The following is a 15,738-nucleotide window of genomic DNA, read 5'->3' on the forward strand; positions in this document are numbered from 1 at the left end:
ATTTTACAGACAGGGTGACTAGGGCACGCAAAGGGGGAAGTGACTTTTTCCCAGTCATTCAAAGTCAAAGCTGAGACAAATTCCACAAACTCCAGGAGTTCTGAATCTCAGGCCAGTACCATTCACAAATCTCAAGGAAACAGTCTTTTGGATCCAGCTCTTTCTAGGGAACATTTCCTCTTTTTTGCTAATCTACCCTCCTTCTCTGCCTCCCTCTGTGTTTGACATTCTTCTTCTCAGGCATTCTTACCCACTTTAGATTAACCAGCCACCTAGGAGAACTTCTCTAAAAACCGAGTTTGTCTGCTGGGTCTGTGCCTTTGAGATGCAAGCTCTGAAAGAGCATCTTCCTCTCCTCATCCCCTCAGTTGCCTTCCTGGATGGTGGCCAGTGTGAGCTCAGCCTCCAGGAATCTCTCCATCCCTCCAGCTTCAATTCTCAGAGATGGAGAGTGGCTGGGGGAAGATGTTCCGTGTGTGTGTGTGTGTGTGTGTGTGTGTGTGTGTGTGTGTAAGTGGGAGTTTTTAACCCATTTTTCAGCTCTCATCGTGGGCGACTATAAAATTCAGGAGTTGGGAGAACTGTGGTAACTTCAGTGCAAGAGAAAGAAGGAGTGTGTGTGTGTGTGTGTGTGTGTGTGTGTGTGTTTGTGTGTGTGCGTGGTGTGAGAGAGAATGCAAGGAGCAGTGGGTGGGTGTGAGAGCCTGTGTTTGAGAAAGTACATGTGTCTTGGGATGGCCAATATGATATATGTACTGTAACAGACCTAGAATACAGGTTAATAGAAACAACATGTACATGAGGCCATCACAGACTTGGAAGGCAGGGGGAGAAGAGATGTAGGAGACACATAATAATAAATAAGGTACCAAGGAAAAGAGGGTCTGACCCTCTTCAAGTCATTTCACACTCTAACCCACCATACCCCACCACCCCCACCTTTCACTGAATTCACTTCCTTTCCCCCAAAGAGGTTTGCCCCCATAAGCCCCAACAAACAGGCTCTGTAGACTGGAAAACCCAGTCAGAGAAGGAAAGTAACCAGGACCATGGTGGTCCCCGGCCTTCCCCCGGCACAGAGCTTTCACCAGCCAAACCCCTACCCTCCAATGAAAACAGGAAGAAACCACTAGGCCAGGCACACTTGGCAGAGAGTTTAGTTTCCCCAAATACCACTGTCAGCACATACATTTGGTATCAAGATAACTGTAGGGCACCCAGGGCCTCTTCCACCTTTCTGCCTTCCATCTCTGCCCTTCCTAACCCAACCCATTAAGTCATTTCCCAAGGTGAGATGCCCACCAAGATGGCTATCCTGGGCTCTAGCAGCAGTGTCCACCTGGCAAGGGGAAGTTAGGGTGATGGGCCAGTTCAACTTCCCCCTCTAAGAACTCTTTGATCACTTGCACCAAGGGGCAACTTCTGCAGGATTAGATGGAGTCTACCCACTAGGGCAGTCCCCCCTGGTGGTGGTCATGGTGGGGGAGGTCTGTACCAGGGATTATCCCTGTCTCTTCCATGGAAAAGATTTACTTTCCCTACCCAATGCCAAACCCCACCCCACCAAAATGAATCATCCAGAGTATGCCCACTTGACATCTCCCAAGGCATTCTGTGCTTGCAACACTTTTCAGACCAGATGCATGGGAATGGGCTGGCTGTTAGACCTTGCCGACTCCTAAAACAAAAGCTAGGATCCAAGCAATCCCTTATTCTTACAGCACCTCTGGACAGACGGCTCAAGGCAGCAACAGTCTTGGGTGCTGATAGCTTTTTAGCAGTGATCAGAGGATAAGTGGGGTCCTTTCTTGCCTTCTCCCCAACTTCAGACAGCCTTAATCCAGGGCCATCTCACAAGGGTTATGGTGAGCGGCCTGGGCTGCCTCATACATGCGGCGAAAATCCTGGTATCGGGGAGCACAGCCCAGCCAGGCCTCCCCAAAGTGGCTCCAACCAGTGAAGAGGAAAATGCCAGGCCCAGGCCTGACGCCACAGCGCAAAGGGGTGCGGATGGTACCGGACACTTGGTTGGAGGACTCAGCGGGCTGGAATAATGGGAACTTCTGACGATGGATGCGAGGAGTGCTGATACTGATCACTGACTCCTGTAGCTCCTGGTCATGAGTCACTCCACAGATAGTCCCTCGAACCACTGCCAGAGGAAGGAAAAAAAATATTTGCTATCTCTAAGCAAAGCTGTCCAGCTTTTGATGGTCTAAAGACCCACATGTGCTCATAGGGAAAGAGGCTGCGAGAGGCAAAGGGTCGTGGGCTGTTGTAAAAATTAAAATCAATGATGACTGTGGTTTAAATTAGTTAGCTCCCTTTTAACTCTAGTTTTTTTTTATTTTAATAAATCTTATAAATATGATACTTGAGTTATTGCATATTAATTTTAATTCTCACACTGTGCCGGTGAAAGAAACAGGGGCAGAGGGAGGAGTAGCTGAGGGCAGAGGCTATGGCCAGGTGAATCATCTGGGGTTAGGGGATGCATGAACCAGAAGTTTTCTTTCTCTTCCAACTTGAAGTTTTCTTAAAATCTAGGGACTTGAGTCCCTCCAAAAGCCTCTCTCTTTGTCCCAGACCCCTGAGATAACTCCTCTCCAGTCTTGACCCACATTTGTCAATCATTTCTGCAGGAAAATCCAATGTCCCCAATTGAGTGGGATTCTAGAGAGAGGTGGGGAAAGAGTGAGCTTGCCACTCAACACATCCAAGATTCCCAGGGATGCCTGAGGCAGATATATCTGCAGGAATTATCAGCTGAGGAGTCTCTGGACTCCAATCAGAAGTTGATAAATCGACCTCCTGGCCTCATACTACCCAGCCCCCATACAGGGCATCCTCACAACACCCCTTGGCCACAACCTGAGCCTTATGGCTGCTAAGCAAGATGCTCTCTCTCTGCTGAAATCCCACCCTCACCCCCTTGCCAGAGACCTGACTAGCATGGCCTTGGGGTAGGAGGTCGAGCTGTGTAGCTAGCAGAGATCCCAGGCTTCTTGCTAACTTAGAAGAGTAAGCTCATGCCAGCAATACCAAAAGGGATAGGCTGCAGGAGTGAGTTCATCACTCAGCCTGTCAAGTAAAGCTGTGCCTTCCCCCACCCCTGCAGGCCCCAGACTCCCCTGCATCGTTTGACCCCTCACCCTAGTGCTCTCTCTCCTCAGCCAATTCTGCTGATGAGTCTCTGGATTTCTGTCAGAGGAACTAATAAACCCCCTGACTTCCCATAGCAACTGGGCCCACTCTCCTGGGCAACCTGCAAAGGCTGATGAGGCCAGGCCCTCCCCACATCTCCATCCCTGGCAGTCACCCTCCGCATGCTCTGCATGCTCTCCAGGCTCGGCTTCCCAGAATCCCCAGAACAGAGCATGGCTTACAGCTTGCTACTCATCACCCTTCTAGGGACAGGGGTCAGCTCTACGCCCCCTCCCTCCCCGCCCCCCGCCCCGTGCTGCCCCGTGGACCTTTAATCCCTCCTCTTCCCCAGGCTCCCCAAGTCTGTGACAGCATCGAGCTCACTGCCCACTCTCCCTCCTCCGTCACCTCACAAGCGGAGATCAAAGGTTGGACCTGTTTTTAGCAGCGGGGACTGTACTTACTGAGGGTTCCAGACAAATAGCTTCTCTCCCTCCCAGGAAACCTAAGACAAAAGGGCAGCAGAAAGAGGGCAAACACCAGCAGGATGGGGACAGTGGCCAAGAGAGATGCTAGGAGAATCCAATCAGAGCCCAGAATAGTCCTGGGAAGGGGGCAGCAGTTTGGGGGAGGAGGAGCTGGGATAAGATGGGGGTGGACTGCCAAAAGACACCGAGCAGAGCCAGTCTGAGGAGCCAAAAAGCTACTTACCAAAATCGCTGGTGCACACAGCCATGAGAACCTCAGCATCACTGCACGGGCGGCAGGTCCCTGTGGCACAGACGCACAAGCGTGAGGTGGCCAGGCCAGGCCGGGCGGGCTTCCTGCTCCTCCCCCACTCCCCCATGGCCCTCTGGGATACCCGGCAGGGCCATTTGCACAGGAAAGTGCCTAGTGGAGGTTTCACTGGCCAAACCCTAGTCTTGGGGGCTGAATCCCCTTGATCATCACTCCCGTTTGTACCGTGCCTAGCAGTCCAAGTGCTCGTCTTCCCACTTTGCGGAGAAGGAAGCCGAGGGGTAAAGCGACTTGAAGTCCCCCGGGGAAGTAAGTGGTGGAGACGGATTTGGATCTAGGTTTTCTGACGGTCAGCCCGGGCTTTTCCTGCTGCCAGAGAGTGCTCCGGCGGACACCCCCACGAGTCCTACACGTACACACACATGCGATTCTATCCCTCGTCCTCAGAAAGAAGCCACAAGGCTCTCGATTCCCTTCTTTGGCCTCCATGACAAGCCCGAGACATCCTGGCCCACCAAGTGCTCCGAGGAGCATCTTAGAAAATTGGCAATTGGGAGAAAGCAGAGCCCTTGGGATAAGCCCAGAGGCCTCTGGAGAGAAGAGAAGGGATCTTTCCCCCTCATCCTGGCCACCTCCATCAACCTCCCACCCCCTCTCAACAGATGGGTGGGGCTAATCCCATCATATCCAGCCATGGGGCTCTCAAAGGATGGGAATGAGCTGCCTGGCCCAGCGGGGGAGATGGCGGGGGAGTGCCTGTATCACCATGGAGACCAGGCAGCCAGGCCACAGATAGTACACTGGACTTTTGTTGGCGGCATGCAGGGGTTGGCGGAGGGATGAGAGGAGGGAGGTCATGGGGCTACAGCCCCTTCTGGGCCCCCAGCCCCTGGAGGGAGCACGCTCTAACCCTGGCTCCCGCTTCCCCTCCCCCTTCAGGCCGAGGGGAGAAGGGACTCAAGTTACTCCTCCTCCCCAAATGGGAGGCCTCAGGTCAAGGCAGGGCTTCCCACATGCTCCCTGAGGCCCAATCACGGACTCCTAAGGCGGAGAGGAAGTCTGAGAGGTCAGGCAGCCTCCAAACACCCCGGGGAGGTCATTGCCCACATTTCCCTTAAACAAACCCTGGGTAGAGGCCTCTTCGGCCTCCCCTGGTAAGCCTTGCAGCCAACAAATGCACAGCTAACCTGAATTCTGCCTGCCACAGGTCGGCTCTGTTCCTTTTGCCCCGATTCCTGGAGCTTTCAGTGGGCAGCGGTGAGGGGCAGCCATACACTAGGACCCTCCTCCTTAAGAGCTAGCAGGTCCTCCCTCATGGCCAGCCTCCAGCCTCTCACTTAATCCAGCCAAGGGTCTTGTCTGATGCCCTGTCTCTGACTATCACCCATCCTCAGGCAGAAAAGCGGAGGGGCCGCTCCCCACTCAGAACAGGGTTTGAAGCGAGGATCCTGCTCCCGGATCCTCAGTCTGTCCTCAGATATCTCAAAGCACTTTTTTTTTCATTTGGATTTGGGGAAACTGAGGCCCTAAGAGGGTAACTGTCTACTTGCCAAAGGATAGCCAGCAAGTCGGGCTACAGCCCAGCCTGGCAAGAAAACCCAGACATTCTAACCCCTTGACTCAAAAACACCTCCCTCTCGGGTACAGGTTTCAGTTCAGACAGAGGAGGGAGACGGTGCCATGCATGCAATGGTGCCAGCAGAAAAGGGCCCATCCCTCGGAGGCCTCCTCACCTTCCATGCTAAGGTTGTGGGTGAAGAGCGGGAGGTGCAGGTGCCAATCCCCTCGAAGTTCGTAGCGGAAGGCGGCTACTCGGCGGCTGATGTCCCGGTGTGGGGTAGACTGAACGAACAGTGCCACCCTCTCCTGCGGCTGCCAGCTGACACACCGGCCTCGGGGCGGCCCCTGGGCCTCGGCCAGCAGCAGCTCCAGGAGTCCATCTCTCTCCACGTAGACTTGGGCTCCCCGGAAGGGGCCAGAGGACTTGATGCAGGCTGTGATATGCCTGGGACTCTGGCCAGCACCAGCACTGCCTGGGGGCAGCCTGGGGGAGAGGGTAAGGCGAAGGGCCCCCGCTGGATACAGCCACTCCAGGGAGCCCTCAGCACAATGCAGGGATAGCTGCTCCACGCTGTTCGTCTCCTGGGACAAGCCACTGCCAAGAAATGCCACCCCCCACGACAGGGTCAGCAGAGCACCCTCACCCGCAGCACTTCCCTGCCCCAACCTCTGCCTCATGGAAGGGCAAGAAGGAGCACCCCCATTGTGTAAATGTAGACACTGAGGCTGCGAGCCTGACCCCGAGCCCAGCCCAATCTCTGCCACAAGGGAGGGCGGTGCAGACCACGAAAACTCAATCAAACGGTCATAGTGATTTGGCAGCCAAAATATCAAATGGGGTTTTAGGCTGCATTGCCAGAGGCATGGCATCTAGCTTTGGGAGAGGAAAGCACAGCTGGACTCTGCCCCACCCACCACTTCTGGAGCAGAGATCAGCTCTGGACATCATCGGCAAATTGTGGTTGGTCCAGGGGCAGAGAACCAGAATGAGGCATTGAGCCTGCCACCAGGCCCCCTGGGAAGTCAGCTGAAGGAAGTGGGAGCATTTAGCCTGGAGAAGAGAAGACGAGGGGCAACATAACAGGCCAAGTAACTCCAGGCTGCCCCAGGGAGTTGAGACATGGGTTTGACCCCCAAAGGTAGAGGTAGGAGCAACAGAAGCTGCAGAGAGGCTTGGGGTAAGGAACAATTCCTAGCAATTACAATTATCCAACATCTAGAAGGTCAGCATCCAAAGGTCCCCCTCAACGGAAATCTTAAAGCAAAAGCTAAATGACCACTAGTCAGCGATGATGGAGGGCAGAGTTCTTAGCCTGTTGGGTGTAGTGGACTCTTTCTTGGAACAATGTTTCTAAATGCATAAGAAAATCCAGCATTACAAAGGAAAACAACTGTTTTGAAATAAGTTCCCCAAATGGGAAAAAAACAAGTGCATGAACCCCAGGTTCAAGACCCTTTATTGAAGAGGGTTCTGATTTCAGGTAATGGAATGGCCTAGCTGGCCTCCTGAGATTCCCCTACAGCGGAGATTTTGGACTTTTCCCCATCCATGTGGTAGGGGGAAGGGTGGAGAATTTGGTGGAAATCTTGACCACAGTACATTGAGCCACAGGAATCTAAACTATCAGAAACAAGCACTAACCCTCCTCTCTCCCTAAAGCTTTCTTTCTCAGCCCAATGCCAGGTCATGTGGCATTGGCCTAACAAGTCGTCTACTTTCTCCTCTATCCTGAGAATCACTGAATCTCCTATGGAAAGAAACCTCAGGCGCCATCTAATCCAGCTTCCATCTGAACATGAATCCCCTCTACACCATACTGAATAGGTGGTTATCCAGCCTTTGCCAGAAAAATCTCTCGCAAGAGCCATTCATGTTTGGTGTTAGATCTCATTATTAGGAAAGGTGTAAGCTGTCCTCCAAGGCCACTGGACAAACAAAAATCAGAGATTCACAAAATGATGGAGCATTAGAAATGGAAGAGATCCTATAGAAGGGGAAACAAGACTCTGAGAGGCTAAACTTCCTGATTTTAAGTATAAAAAGGAGGTTCTAAGAAGGGATAAAAAAAATAGCTAACAATAATGGCTAGCATTTCTTCTATAGCTTGTGCTTTACAAATGCTATTTCATTTGATTCTCATAACAACTTGGAGGGGTAGGTACTATTTTTATCCCCATTTTACAGAGGAGGAAACTGAAGCAGACAGAAGTTAAGTAACTTTTCCAGAGTCCCACAGCTGGTAGGTGTCTGAGGTCCTATCAGGTCTCCCCAACGCTAGGCCCAGAGCTCTATCCACATAGCAAGTTAATGGCAGAACCTGGACAAGAACCTAAGTCTCCTGTCTCATGGCTAGTGCTCTTTCTCCTGCACCGTGCCTCACTGTCACAAAATCTCAAGAGTCGGATTGCATCTCAGAGGTCATCTAGTCTAATTCCTGCCTTCAAATGGATCCTCTCTCCCAGAGCCCAGATCCAGAGTTACCCAACCTTTAATTTTCTTTTAAACCCTCACCTTCTGTCTCAGAATCAATACTGTGTATTGGTTCCAAAGCAGAAGAGCGGTAAGGGCTAGGCAATGGGGTTAATTACCTGCCCACAATCATATAGCTAGGAAGTATCTGAGGCCAGCTTTGAACCCAGTCTCTAAGTCTGGTGTTCTAGCCACTGACCCACCCATCTGGCCACTATCCAACCTCTTCTTGAAGACATTCCTTAATCTTTCCCCTTGCAGAGAATACTTACTCACTACTAGCCCATTCTACTTCTGGGCAGCTCTATAGGAAGGGCTCCTTATGTAGGGCTGGAAGGGATAGAATCCAACTTCCTATAATTGAGGAAAGGCTGGTCTGGCCCTTGGCCTGGACCTCCAGGGTCCTCGGTCTAAGCTAGGGCCAGTTTCCATAGACATTGAATTACAAGAAATGCAGACTGATATACAAAGTGACTGGAAAGCCCAATGAAAGCCTTTGGGAGATGGGGGTGGAGAGAGACTGGCAGGCAGGCAGACATGGCAAGAAGCTAGAAGATGTGGGGCAAAGAGCAGGAGAGAACCTTCAAGCCAAGAAAAGGTTGTCTTATGAGGGACAGAGAACAGCTGTTTTCCCAGGGAACTGTTTAAGTAGCAGCAGGAGGTAATTTGATTAAGATTACATGAAGAAATATAAAGGTAGGGAGAGCAGTGTCTGATCCCAGGGCAAACCATGTAATCTCCCTTTGGGTTCATTAGGAGGAGAAAATGCTCTGGCTGGAGGCAGAGGGATGGACTAGATGACCTTTCCACCCTGAGATGCTCTTCAAGCAGACTACACAGAGTCCCTTTGGCCTCCCTTGTTTCTCCAGTTGCTCAGCCTCTGAGCTGGTTCCAGGCCCCACAAGTTGTTTGATCAGCGATTTGTGGATCCTGAAATGTTAATCCTCCCTGGGGCCCTGCAGACTGCATCCCAGCCTAAGATCCTCACACATCTGCATCACACTGGACTGAGGGAAGGGGAAAGAGAAGGTGGGGATCTTCCATTAGTTTTCAATCTAGGCCTGGGACAGAAAAAAATCGTATATTTTTCCTTTCTGGCTACAATGTCTCCGTGGCCATATGAGGAACAGGGAAGCTTGGGTGATGGCTTATCCTGTCCCCTACTCCCCAGTTCCCCAAACTTGGAATCAGGGGGCTGAGTTAAGAGATCTACTCTAAATGTACTTCTCTTAAAGAGTGGGGAAATGAGGCTCAAAAGATGGGAATTGACTTGCCCAAGATCACTCGCTGAGCTAGAGGAAGGACCCCAACTAGATCTCAAGGATCCTGACTCCCCAAGAGTTCATCAATTTGCAAGGGATTTCAGTCTTTCTAGTCCCTCATCCGACCGCACCCTCCTATGCCCATGGTCACCTCCCCTAACTTCTTGTTCTTCCAGGAAAGAGGAGGGTACCCATTCATTAGTGACAGCTCTTCAGTGGGGGAAGTTTCCAACTGCCAAGTTGTCCACATATTTTCCCAAACCCTCTCCCTAGAAATGCTCTCACTTCTGAGGCTCAGTCCGTAGAGAAAAAGCGAATTCCCTGCCCACCGATACTAATTCTGAAAGAAATGAGGACAGTCAAGCCTCGCACCAAACAGGATGAGAGTGGCAGCTTCACAAAGAGGGTTCTGTCCTTTCCCTATCTGGGTTCCATCTTTTCCCTTTCCAGGGTGATGCCCTGCCTAAGTTTTGCCTTAGTGCTCCCCTCCGCATAACGCTGGGGCACTGGAACCTATTTCAAATATCCTCGCCCTCCTATCACAGCTCCTGAATCCCAAGCTCCTAGAAACCAGAGGCCGGTGGGGGTTAGCTCTCAGCTTCTGGGAATCAGGCAAGAGAAAGACTGGGGTGGGGGGAGACAAGTGAGGTGAGGGGGAGGGTTAAATCCTCGGCATGCCAGGAGGACAGGTTCCCCTACTGAGAGAAGAATGTGTGTGCATATGGATGTAGTGGGGAGATGAAACAGAGAGGGGGGGCCCACCTCTGAGGACCCGCCAAAAAACCGTAGGAGAACAAAACCAAGCTGACTTTGTGACTTCTCCCTCCTCCCGCCGGGCTGCCAGCCCCGCCTTCTCCTTGGAGATGCCTCATCACTCAATCCACGCAAACCCCGGCTCCCCACCACCCCATTCCCTGTTGCTGCCCCGTCCCAGGTGATGGGGGTAGAAGCCCCAAAAAGGGATTTCTCCTGAGCGAAGGGAGACACTCACTCTAAAGGGGGGAAAGTCCTTCCCCGTGCCGGGTGAAGGGGGGGGGTTCCCCCCTTCTCCCTCCCACCCTGTCTTGAGAGGAAACCCCACGTTACTATATATTCCTCCTCCTTCCCCCTTCTACAGCTCGGGGAACGGGGGCAAAATAATAAATTGCAAAGCCTTCTACAGCAAAGAGAGGTTGAAGAGGGAGGTACGAAGATAGAAAAAGAGAAGAGGATGGCTGGGGGGAGGTCTGGGGTGGGGGAGGAAGGGGATCGGGCATGATAAGGGTGGGGGCGTCCATACCTCCCTCTCCAGCTGCACTGATCCTCGGAGTAGCTGGCCAGGACCGCAGAGGCCAGGAGGCCGCAGCCCAGCAGCCAGAGCAGCGGTGGGAGCGGCATGGCCAGGCGGCTGAAGCCGAGTCCTGGGGCCCCGGGGCGCTCAGGAGCCGCAGCCCCGCCGCCGCCTCAGCAACAGCTGGAGCTGCATCCCCAGACCCTCGCACCCGGCAAGCCTCAGCCTCCGCTAACTGCAGCCCCCATCTCCTCTCGCAGAGGCGCTTCAGAGCCCGCGGAAGGCGAGAGGAGCGGCAGCGCTGGCCCACGGCCACATAGCCCCAGCGGCGCTGACCGCCGCGCCGCCGGCCACTTTCAACCTGGGCAGGGGGGATGCCAGCGGCTGGGGGAGGGATGAGCAAGGAGGCGGAGACCGACAAAACCCTCCAATCGTGACCTAGTCCCGAAACTTTCCTCCAATCAGGCTGCGGAAGAGCGAGGAGACAGAGGAGGCTGGAGTGGGAGAGCCCCTGCCCCCACCCCCGCCCCCGCCCCGGTCAGTCCGAGCGGAGCGGAGGCGAGGGGATAAGAGAACAATATCGGGCTATCAGGCGGGCAGGGGGAAGCGTGCGGCCCAGGGGACTCCAGGGCTCCGAGCCAGATGTGGGGGCCGCGGAAAAGGAGGCGCCGGCTTCGCCCACAGCGACGAGTGTTCGCTGTCCCACGTTACTCCCCTCGCTCTCTTTCCCTCTCTCCCTGCACCCACCCGCCCCCACCCCAGGTCTCGTTTCGCCCCCTGGACTTTGTGGAACTTTTTTTCCGGACCTAGAAAGAAGCCCAGGAAATACTTGAATTAAATTAAACCATACGTCATAATGATTAGCAAAAAACCCGCCTCGTTATGCACTCCGTTGCTCTGCCCCCACCCGCGATACCTAGTCTACTCTTTTCCCCCCTCCCACTATCGTTGTCCGCTACTTTCCGCCTCCTTCCTACTCCATGCTCTCTCTCCCGTCCTAAGATGCTAAGGTTTAACAGGGACTTTTTTCTGTCCCCCACCCGACCTCGCGGGAGAGCCTGGCTGGGGGCCTGAAGAAGAGAGATTGATAAAGGGGAGGACTAGGGAAGGAAGGCGGCATCGACTGAAAGGAACCACAAGCCTCCCTCGCCCAGCCAGGTTGCTAGAGTAAGAGACCACCTGGCTTAGGGGTGTAGGGGTGAGGAGAGCCAGACCAGGAACAGTTGGGAGGGTGGTACCCTCCTGGGGGCAAAGGGAGCCCGGACACACCTCAGTCCCCCCACACACACCTGTCCTGCTGTTCCAGATCGTGGGAACTTGCTTCTTTCCAAGAATCTGCTTGAACTCCCCACGCCTTGGGGGGAAATTACTACCACCTTTGCGGTAGTGTCTTGCTCAAGACGCCCACTGCTAGCGGGTTCTGAAGTAAGGTAGGAGATTAGGCGATAGGACTGGAAGAGTCACTTAGCACAGGGGTCAGCTCAGATCGGCATGGAACTCACCTACAGACAAGTAACTGGAATGTTTGCCTCTGCTGCGGGTCTGAAGGACAAGACTGAAATGGGGACCTGAGTAAAGCCAAGGCAGACCTTTCTGGTGCGGGGCCACATCTCACACCCACCTACTTAACAACCTGCAAATTGCCCCACGCATTGGAAGTGCTGCATGTTGTCTAGTTCGGGGCTGTCTCCTTGAAGTAAAGCACCGGATAGAGGGCTCAGAACAGTCCAGCTTTGCCTGGTATGGGCTCTTTTTTTTTTAACCCTTATATCCTGTCTTAGCATCAGTTCTAAGACAAAACAGCAGCAGTTCAAGGACTTGCCCAGGGTCACACAGCTAAGAAGTGTCTGAGGCCAAAATTAAACCCAAGCCCTCCCAATTCCACTCTATCTACTGTGCTACCTAGCTGTCCCATATAGGCTCCTAATAAGTACAGTCTCTATTTTATATCTATATGCCTATCTATCCAGCTATCTTTTGGAATAAGAGACAGGGTGATTGCCGGTTGGTCTATGTCCTACCAAAGAGAAGTTCTGATTGAGCTGCTAACTAATAACTCAGATGAGCAGCTGGTAACCAAACATGGAAAAACCACCCAAGAGAAAACCTGGTCCTTTTGCTTACTCCAGATCTCAAAGTCCAAATCCAACAATCCTGCTCTTTCTCCATCTCTGTCACACTGACTCTCTGCTTCCAAACAGTCCCCTTCTCTTTCAGCTTGTGGGTATCTGCTCCCCTTTCATTTTTATTCAATTGAATTCACAGAAATCTGAAATAGTGGAAAGAAACTCTGATACTGTGGTCATTTCTTCCTCCTTTACTGCCTGAGTGTCCTATTCTAAGAGATCATTCGGCATCCTGCTGTCAGAGACTGCAACCAGAGAAGAAATATTGTATATACAAACTTTCAGCTTTTGTAAGGAAAGAGGCTTGTCATGAAAAATGGCTTCTGAGAAGTAATTTACATAAAGACTATGCTGATCAATAAAAAAAAAAACAAATCATGGCTTTAGAGGACTGATGATTAAGGATGGTTCCAGGCTCATCAGAGAAGTGGTAAATCATAGGCACAGCATAAGGCTGCATTTTTCAGCTAATGCTGAATGTATTTTTCTTTTATTTGAAAGGAAGGTCCTTTGGATCTATTTTGGGGGGTAGAGGAGTCATTGAGAAGTGACAATGAAGAACATTAATACAACCTATTATTTTTTAAACCCTATGCATTGGTTCTAAGGCAGAAGAGCAGTAAGAGCTAGGCAATGGAGGTTAAGTGACTTGTCCAGGGTCACACAGCTAGGAAGTGTCTGAGACCAAATTTGAACCTAGAACCTGGCTTTCAATCTACTGAGCCACCTAGCTGCTCCCAATAAAACTTTTTTAAAAGTATGGCCAAGAGAAGAGAGGACTAGTGAGGAGGGAAAACTCCCTCCCCTGGGTCCAAGCTTCTATTCCTTCTAACTTACCCCTCTCAGCTGAATCTACCTGTTTATATTAGATAGATAGATAGATAGATAGATAGATAGATAGATAGATAGATAGATAGATAGATAGATAGATAGATAGATACACAAGATATAGAGATGAAGGCATTTGAAGGGCCATTCAGGGAGGTCCTAAATCCAGGGGCCTTGTCATGCTGAAAGGAGGATTACAGGGAAAGCAGGTGGAATAGGTCATAAAGCTTGCTCTCTTCACCTATAACTGCCCAAAGGAAGCAGGACCCTTCAAACTTCCCTGTTTCTGTGAAAGGTCCTGCCATTCTTCCATTTACTCACCCACTCTTATCATGCCCGACCTCCTTTCTCCCCCACCTCTATTCATTCACCTTTAAGTCATCCTTGAGTCTTCCTTCTCTCTCCTTCCCCATACCCAATCAGTCATCAGATTTATTATCTCTCAGTCTGCCTCCACATCATCTTGTATATCCCTCTTTCCACTCACTCCGTTTTCCCTAGTTCAGGCTATGCTTGTCTCTCTCCTGGACTATTGCAAAAGCCTCCTTCAGTATTTGATGAGTCAATAAATCAACAAAGATTTAAATGCCTACTATGTGCCAGGCATGGTACTAAGTGCTGGGGTTACAAAGAAAGACAGAAAACAGTCCTTGTCCTCAAGAATCCCATAGTCTAATGGGGGAGACAGCATGTGTCTATGCATAGAAGATGTTCATTGAGTACCTACAGATGATCTGAAAGGGGAAGGCATTAGCAGCTGGAGGACCAGGGAAAACCTCTGGTAGAAGGTGGGATTTGAAGTGAGATCTGAAAGAAGGAAGCCAGGGGAATTAAGAAGCTGAGGTGGGAGGGCACTTGGTCTTCCTGCTTTCAGATTTTCCCTTTCCCAATCCATCCTTCATAAAAATGAACAATATTTAGAGTGTGGAGGAGAGAGGGTCAGGGGTTATGATTTCATCATCAAGAGTAGGAAGCTCCTAGCAGAAATTCCCATGGGGGTGGGGGGAGAAACTGGGTGGCTCAGTGGATTGAGAGCCAGGCCTAGAGAAAGGAGATTCAATGTTCAAATCTGGCCTCAGACACTTCCCAGCTGTGTGACCCTGGGCAAGTCACTTGACCCCCATTGCCTAGCCCTTAACAACTCTTCTGCTTTGAAATCAATATATAGGGTTGATTTTAAGACTAGGTAAGGCTTTAAAAAAAAAAAAAGAAATGCCCTCTATTGATGTACATCTGAAATGTTAATGGGATGCTAAGTGACTTGTCCATAGTCATATAGCTAGTTGTCAAAGGGAAGACTTGAACTTCGGACTTTTTGACCCCAAGGTTTTCTTTCACTCCATTATGTCAAACTGCCAATTCAATTCAACTAAACCAGCATTTATTGGTTAGTTAGTGTGAACTTTAGATTACTCCACTCTTAGTCTAATAAAAATCAGGAATGTCAACACCCATACTTAAGTATTAAGTATTTTAGAGGATGGCCTATGACAGACATGTGTTAGCAAATGACAAATCAGAAACAACTGACAGACCCCTGGGCTGTCCTAAGTCAAGCCTAAGATATCATTGGTACATGTGAGATGCAGGAAAGTGATGTAAAACTGTCTATATATTTCGCATCACTTCCTCTCTCCGGCCTCTTTCCCTGGAGAGGTGGCTCTGGCATCTTGGCATGGTGGCAGCTATTGTCCAGTTTGGCGGTTAGTTTTCCATGATACTATACTGGGAGAAGCTGAGTAGCTAGTTCTGGTGAGGCATCTTAGCTGAGCTCTCTTGGACTTTAGGCTGATTCCTTTCTCCTTTACCTTCCAAACACTATCCTCTTAAAAAGCTACTAATCTTCAGGGATCTCATGGTGGAGAACTTTGAACACTCCCTGGCACAGGCCAGGTAGGAGAAATCTTATACCTTTTCCCTCTCCCTTCTCCTTAATTTCTTTCCTCCATATTAATTAAAATCACCATAAATTTCCAGCTGACTTGGGTATTTTATTTGGGATATTCCCTGGTGACCAAAATTAACTTAGATTAGGTCACAACCCTAAAATTATCCTTACATTAGGCAATCAGGTTAAGGGACATGAATCTAGGTCCTTCTTACTCCAGGCCTATCCTCTTCCCATTGAGCCACCTAGCTGCCCCCTTAAATGAGCATTTATTGAGGGCCTGCATAGCAGGCATCATACCAGGTTTTGAAATAGAAAGACAAAAATGGAAAATAGTTCCTGCCATCCAGAAGCTGATATTATTCTGATTGGAAGAGGAGAGGCAACTTGTAAACAAATAATGTTTTTATTTATGTATGTATGTGTGTGTATATATATATATATATATATAT

At 50.6% G+C, this 15,738-nt stretch overlaps 1 protein-coding gene across 1 annotated transcript; it reads right to left on the reverse strand.

The window, feature by feature from the left end:
* Positions 1-1,139: 1,139 nt before the first annotated feature.
* METRN (meteorin, glial cell differentiation regulator) lies at positions 1,140-10,825 on the reverse strand. The gene is made up of 4 exons (XM_001373252.5): positions 10,454-10,825; positions 5,616-6,037; positions 3,856-3,915; positions 1,140-2,152 (listed from the first exon to the last, which is right to left on the reverse strand). Exons 1-4 carry the CDS (start codon positions 10,549-10,551, stop codon positions 1,836-1,838), a joined length of 897 nt encoding a protein of 298 aa, XP_001373289.2. The 5' UTR covers positions 10,552-10,825; the 3' UTR covers positions 1,140-1,835.
* Positions 10,826-15,738: the final 4,913 nt, after the last annotated feature.

This window comes from Monodelphis domestica, chromosome 7, assembly GCF_027887165.1.
Source record: "Monodelphis domestica isolate mMonDom1 chromosome 7, mMonDom1.pri, whole genome shotgun sequence".
NCBI classification, from domain to species: Eukaryota; Metazoa; Chordata; class Mammalia; order Didelphimorphia; family Didelphidae; genus Monodelphis; species Monodelphis domestica.

Excerpts from the sequence above, each read along its gene's own strand:
- METRN (XM_001373252.5), bottom strand. The coding sequence starts at position 10,551 with ATGCCGCTCCCACCGCTGCTCTGGCTGCTGGGCTGCGGCCTCCTGGCC. Across the intron at positions 6,038-10,453 it reads CAGTGCAGCTGGAGAGGGAG|TGGCTTGTCCCAGGAGACGA; the intron begins GTATGGACGCCC and ends ATTTCTTGGCAG. Across the intron at positions 2,153-3,855 it reads TGTGTGCACCAGCGATTTTG|TGGTTCGAGGGACTATCTGT; the intron begins GTAAGTAGCTTT and ends TTCCTCTGGCAG.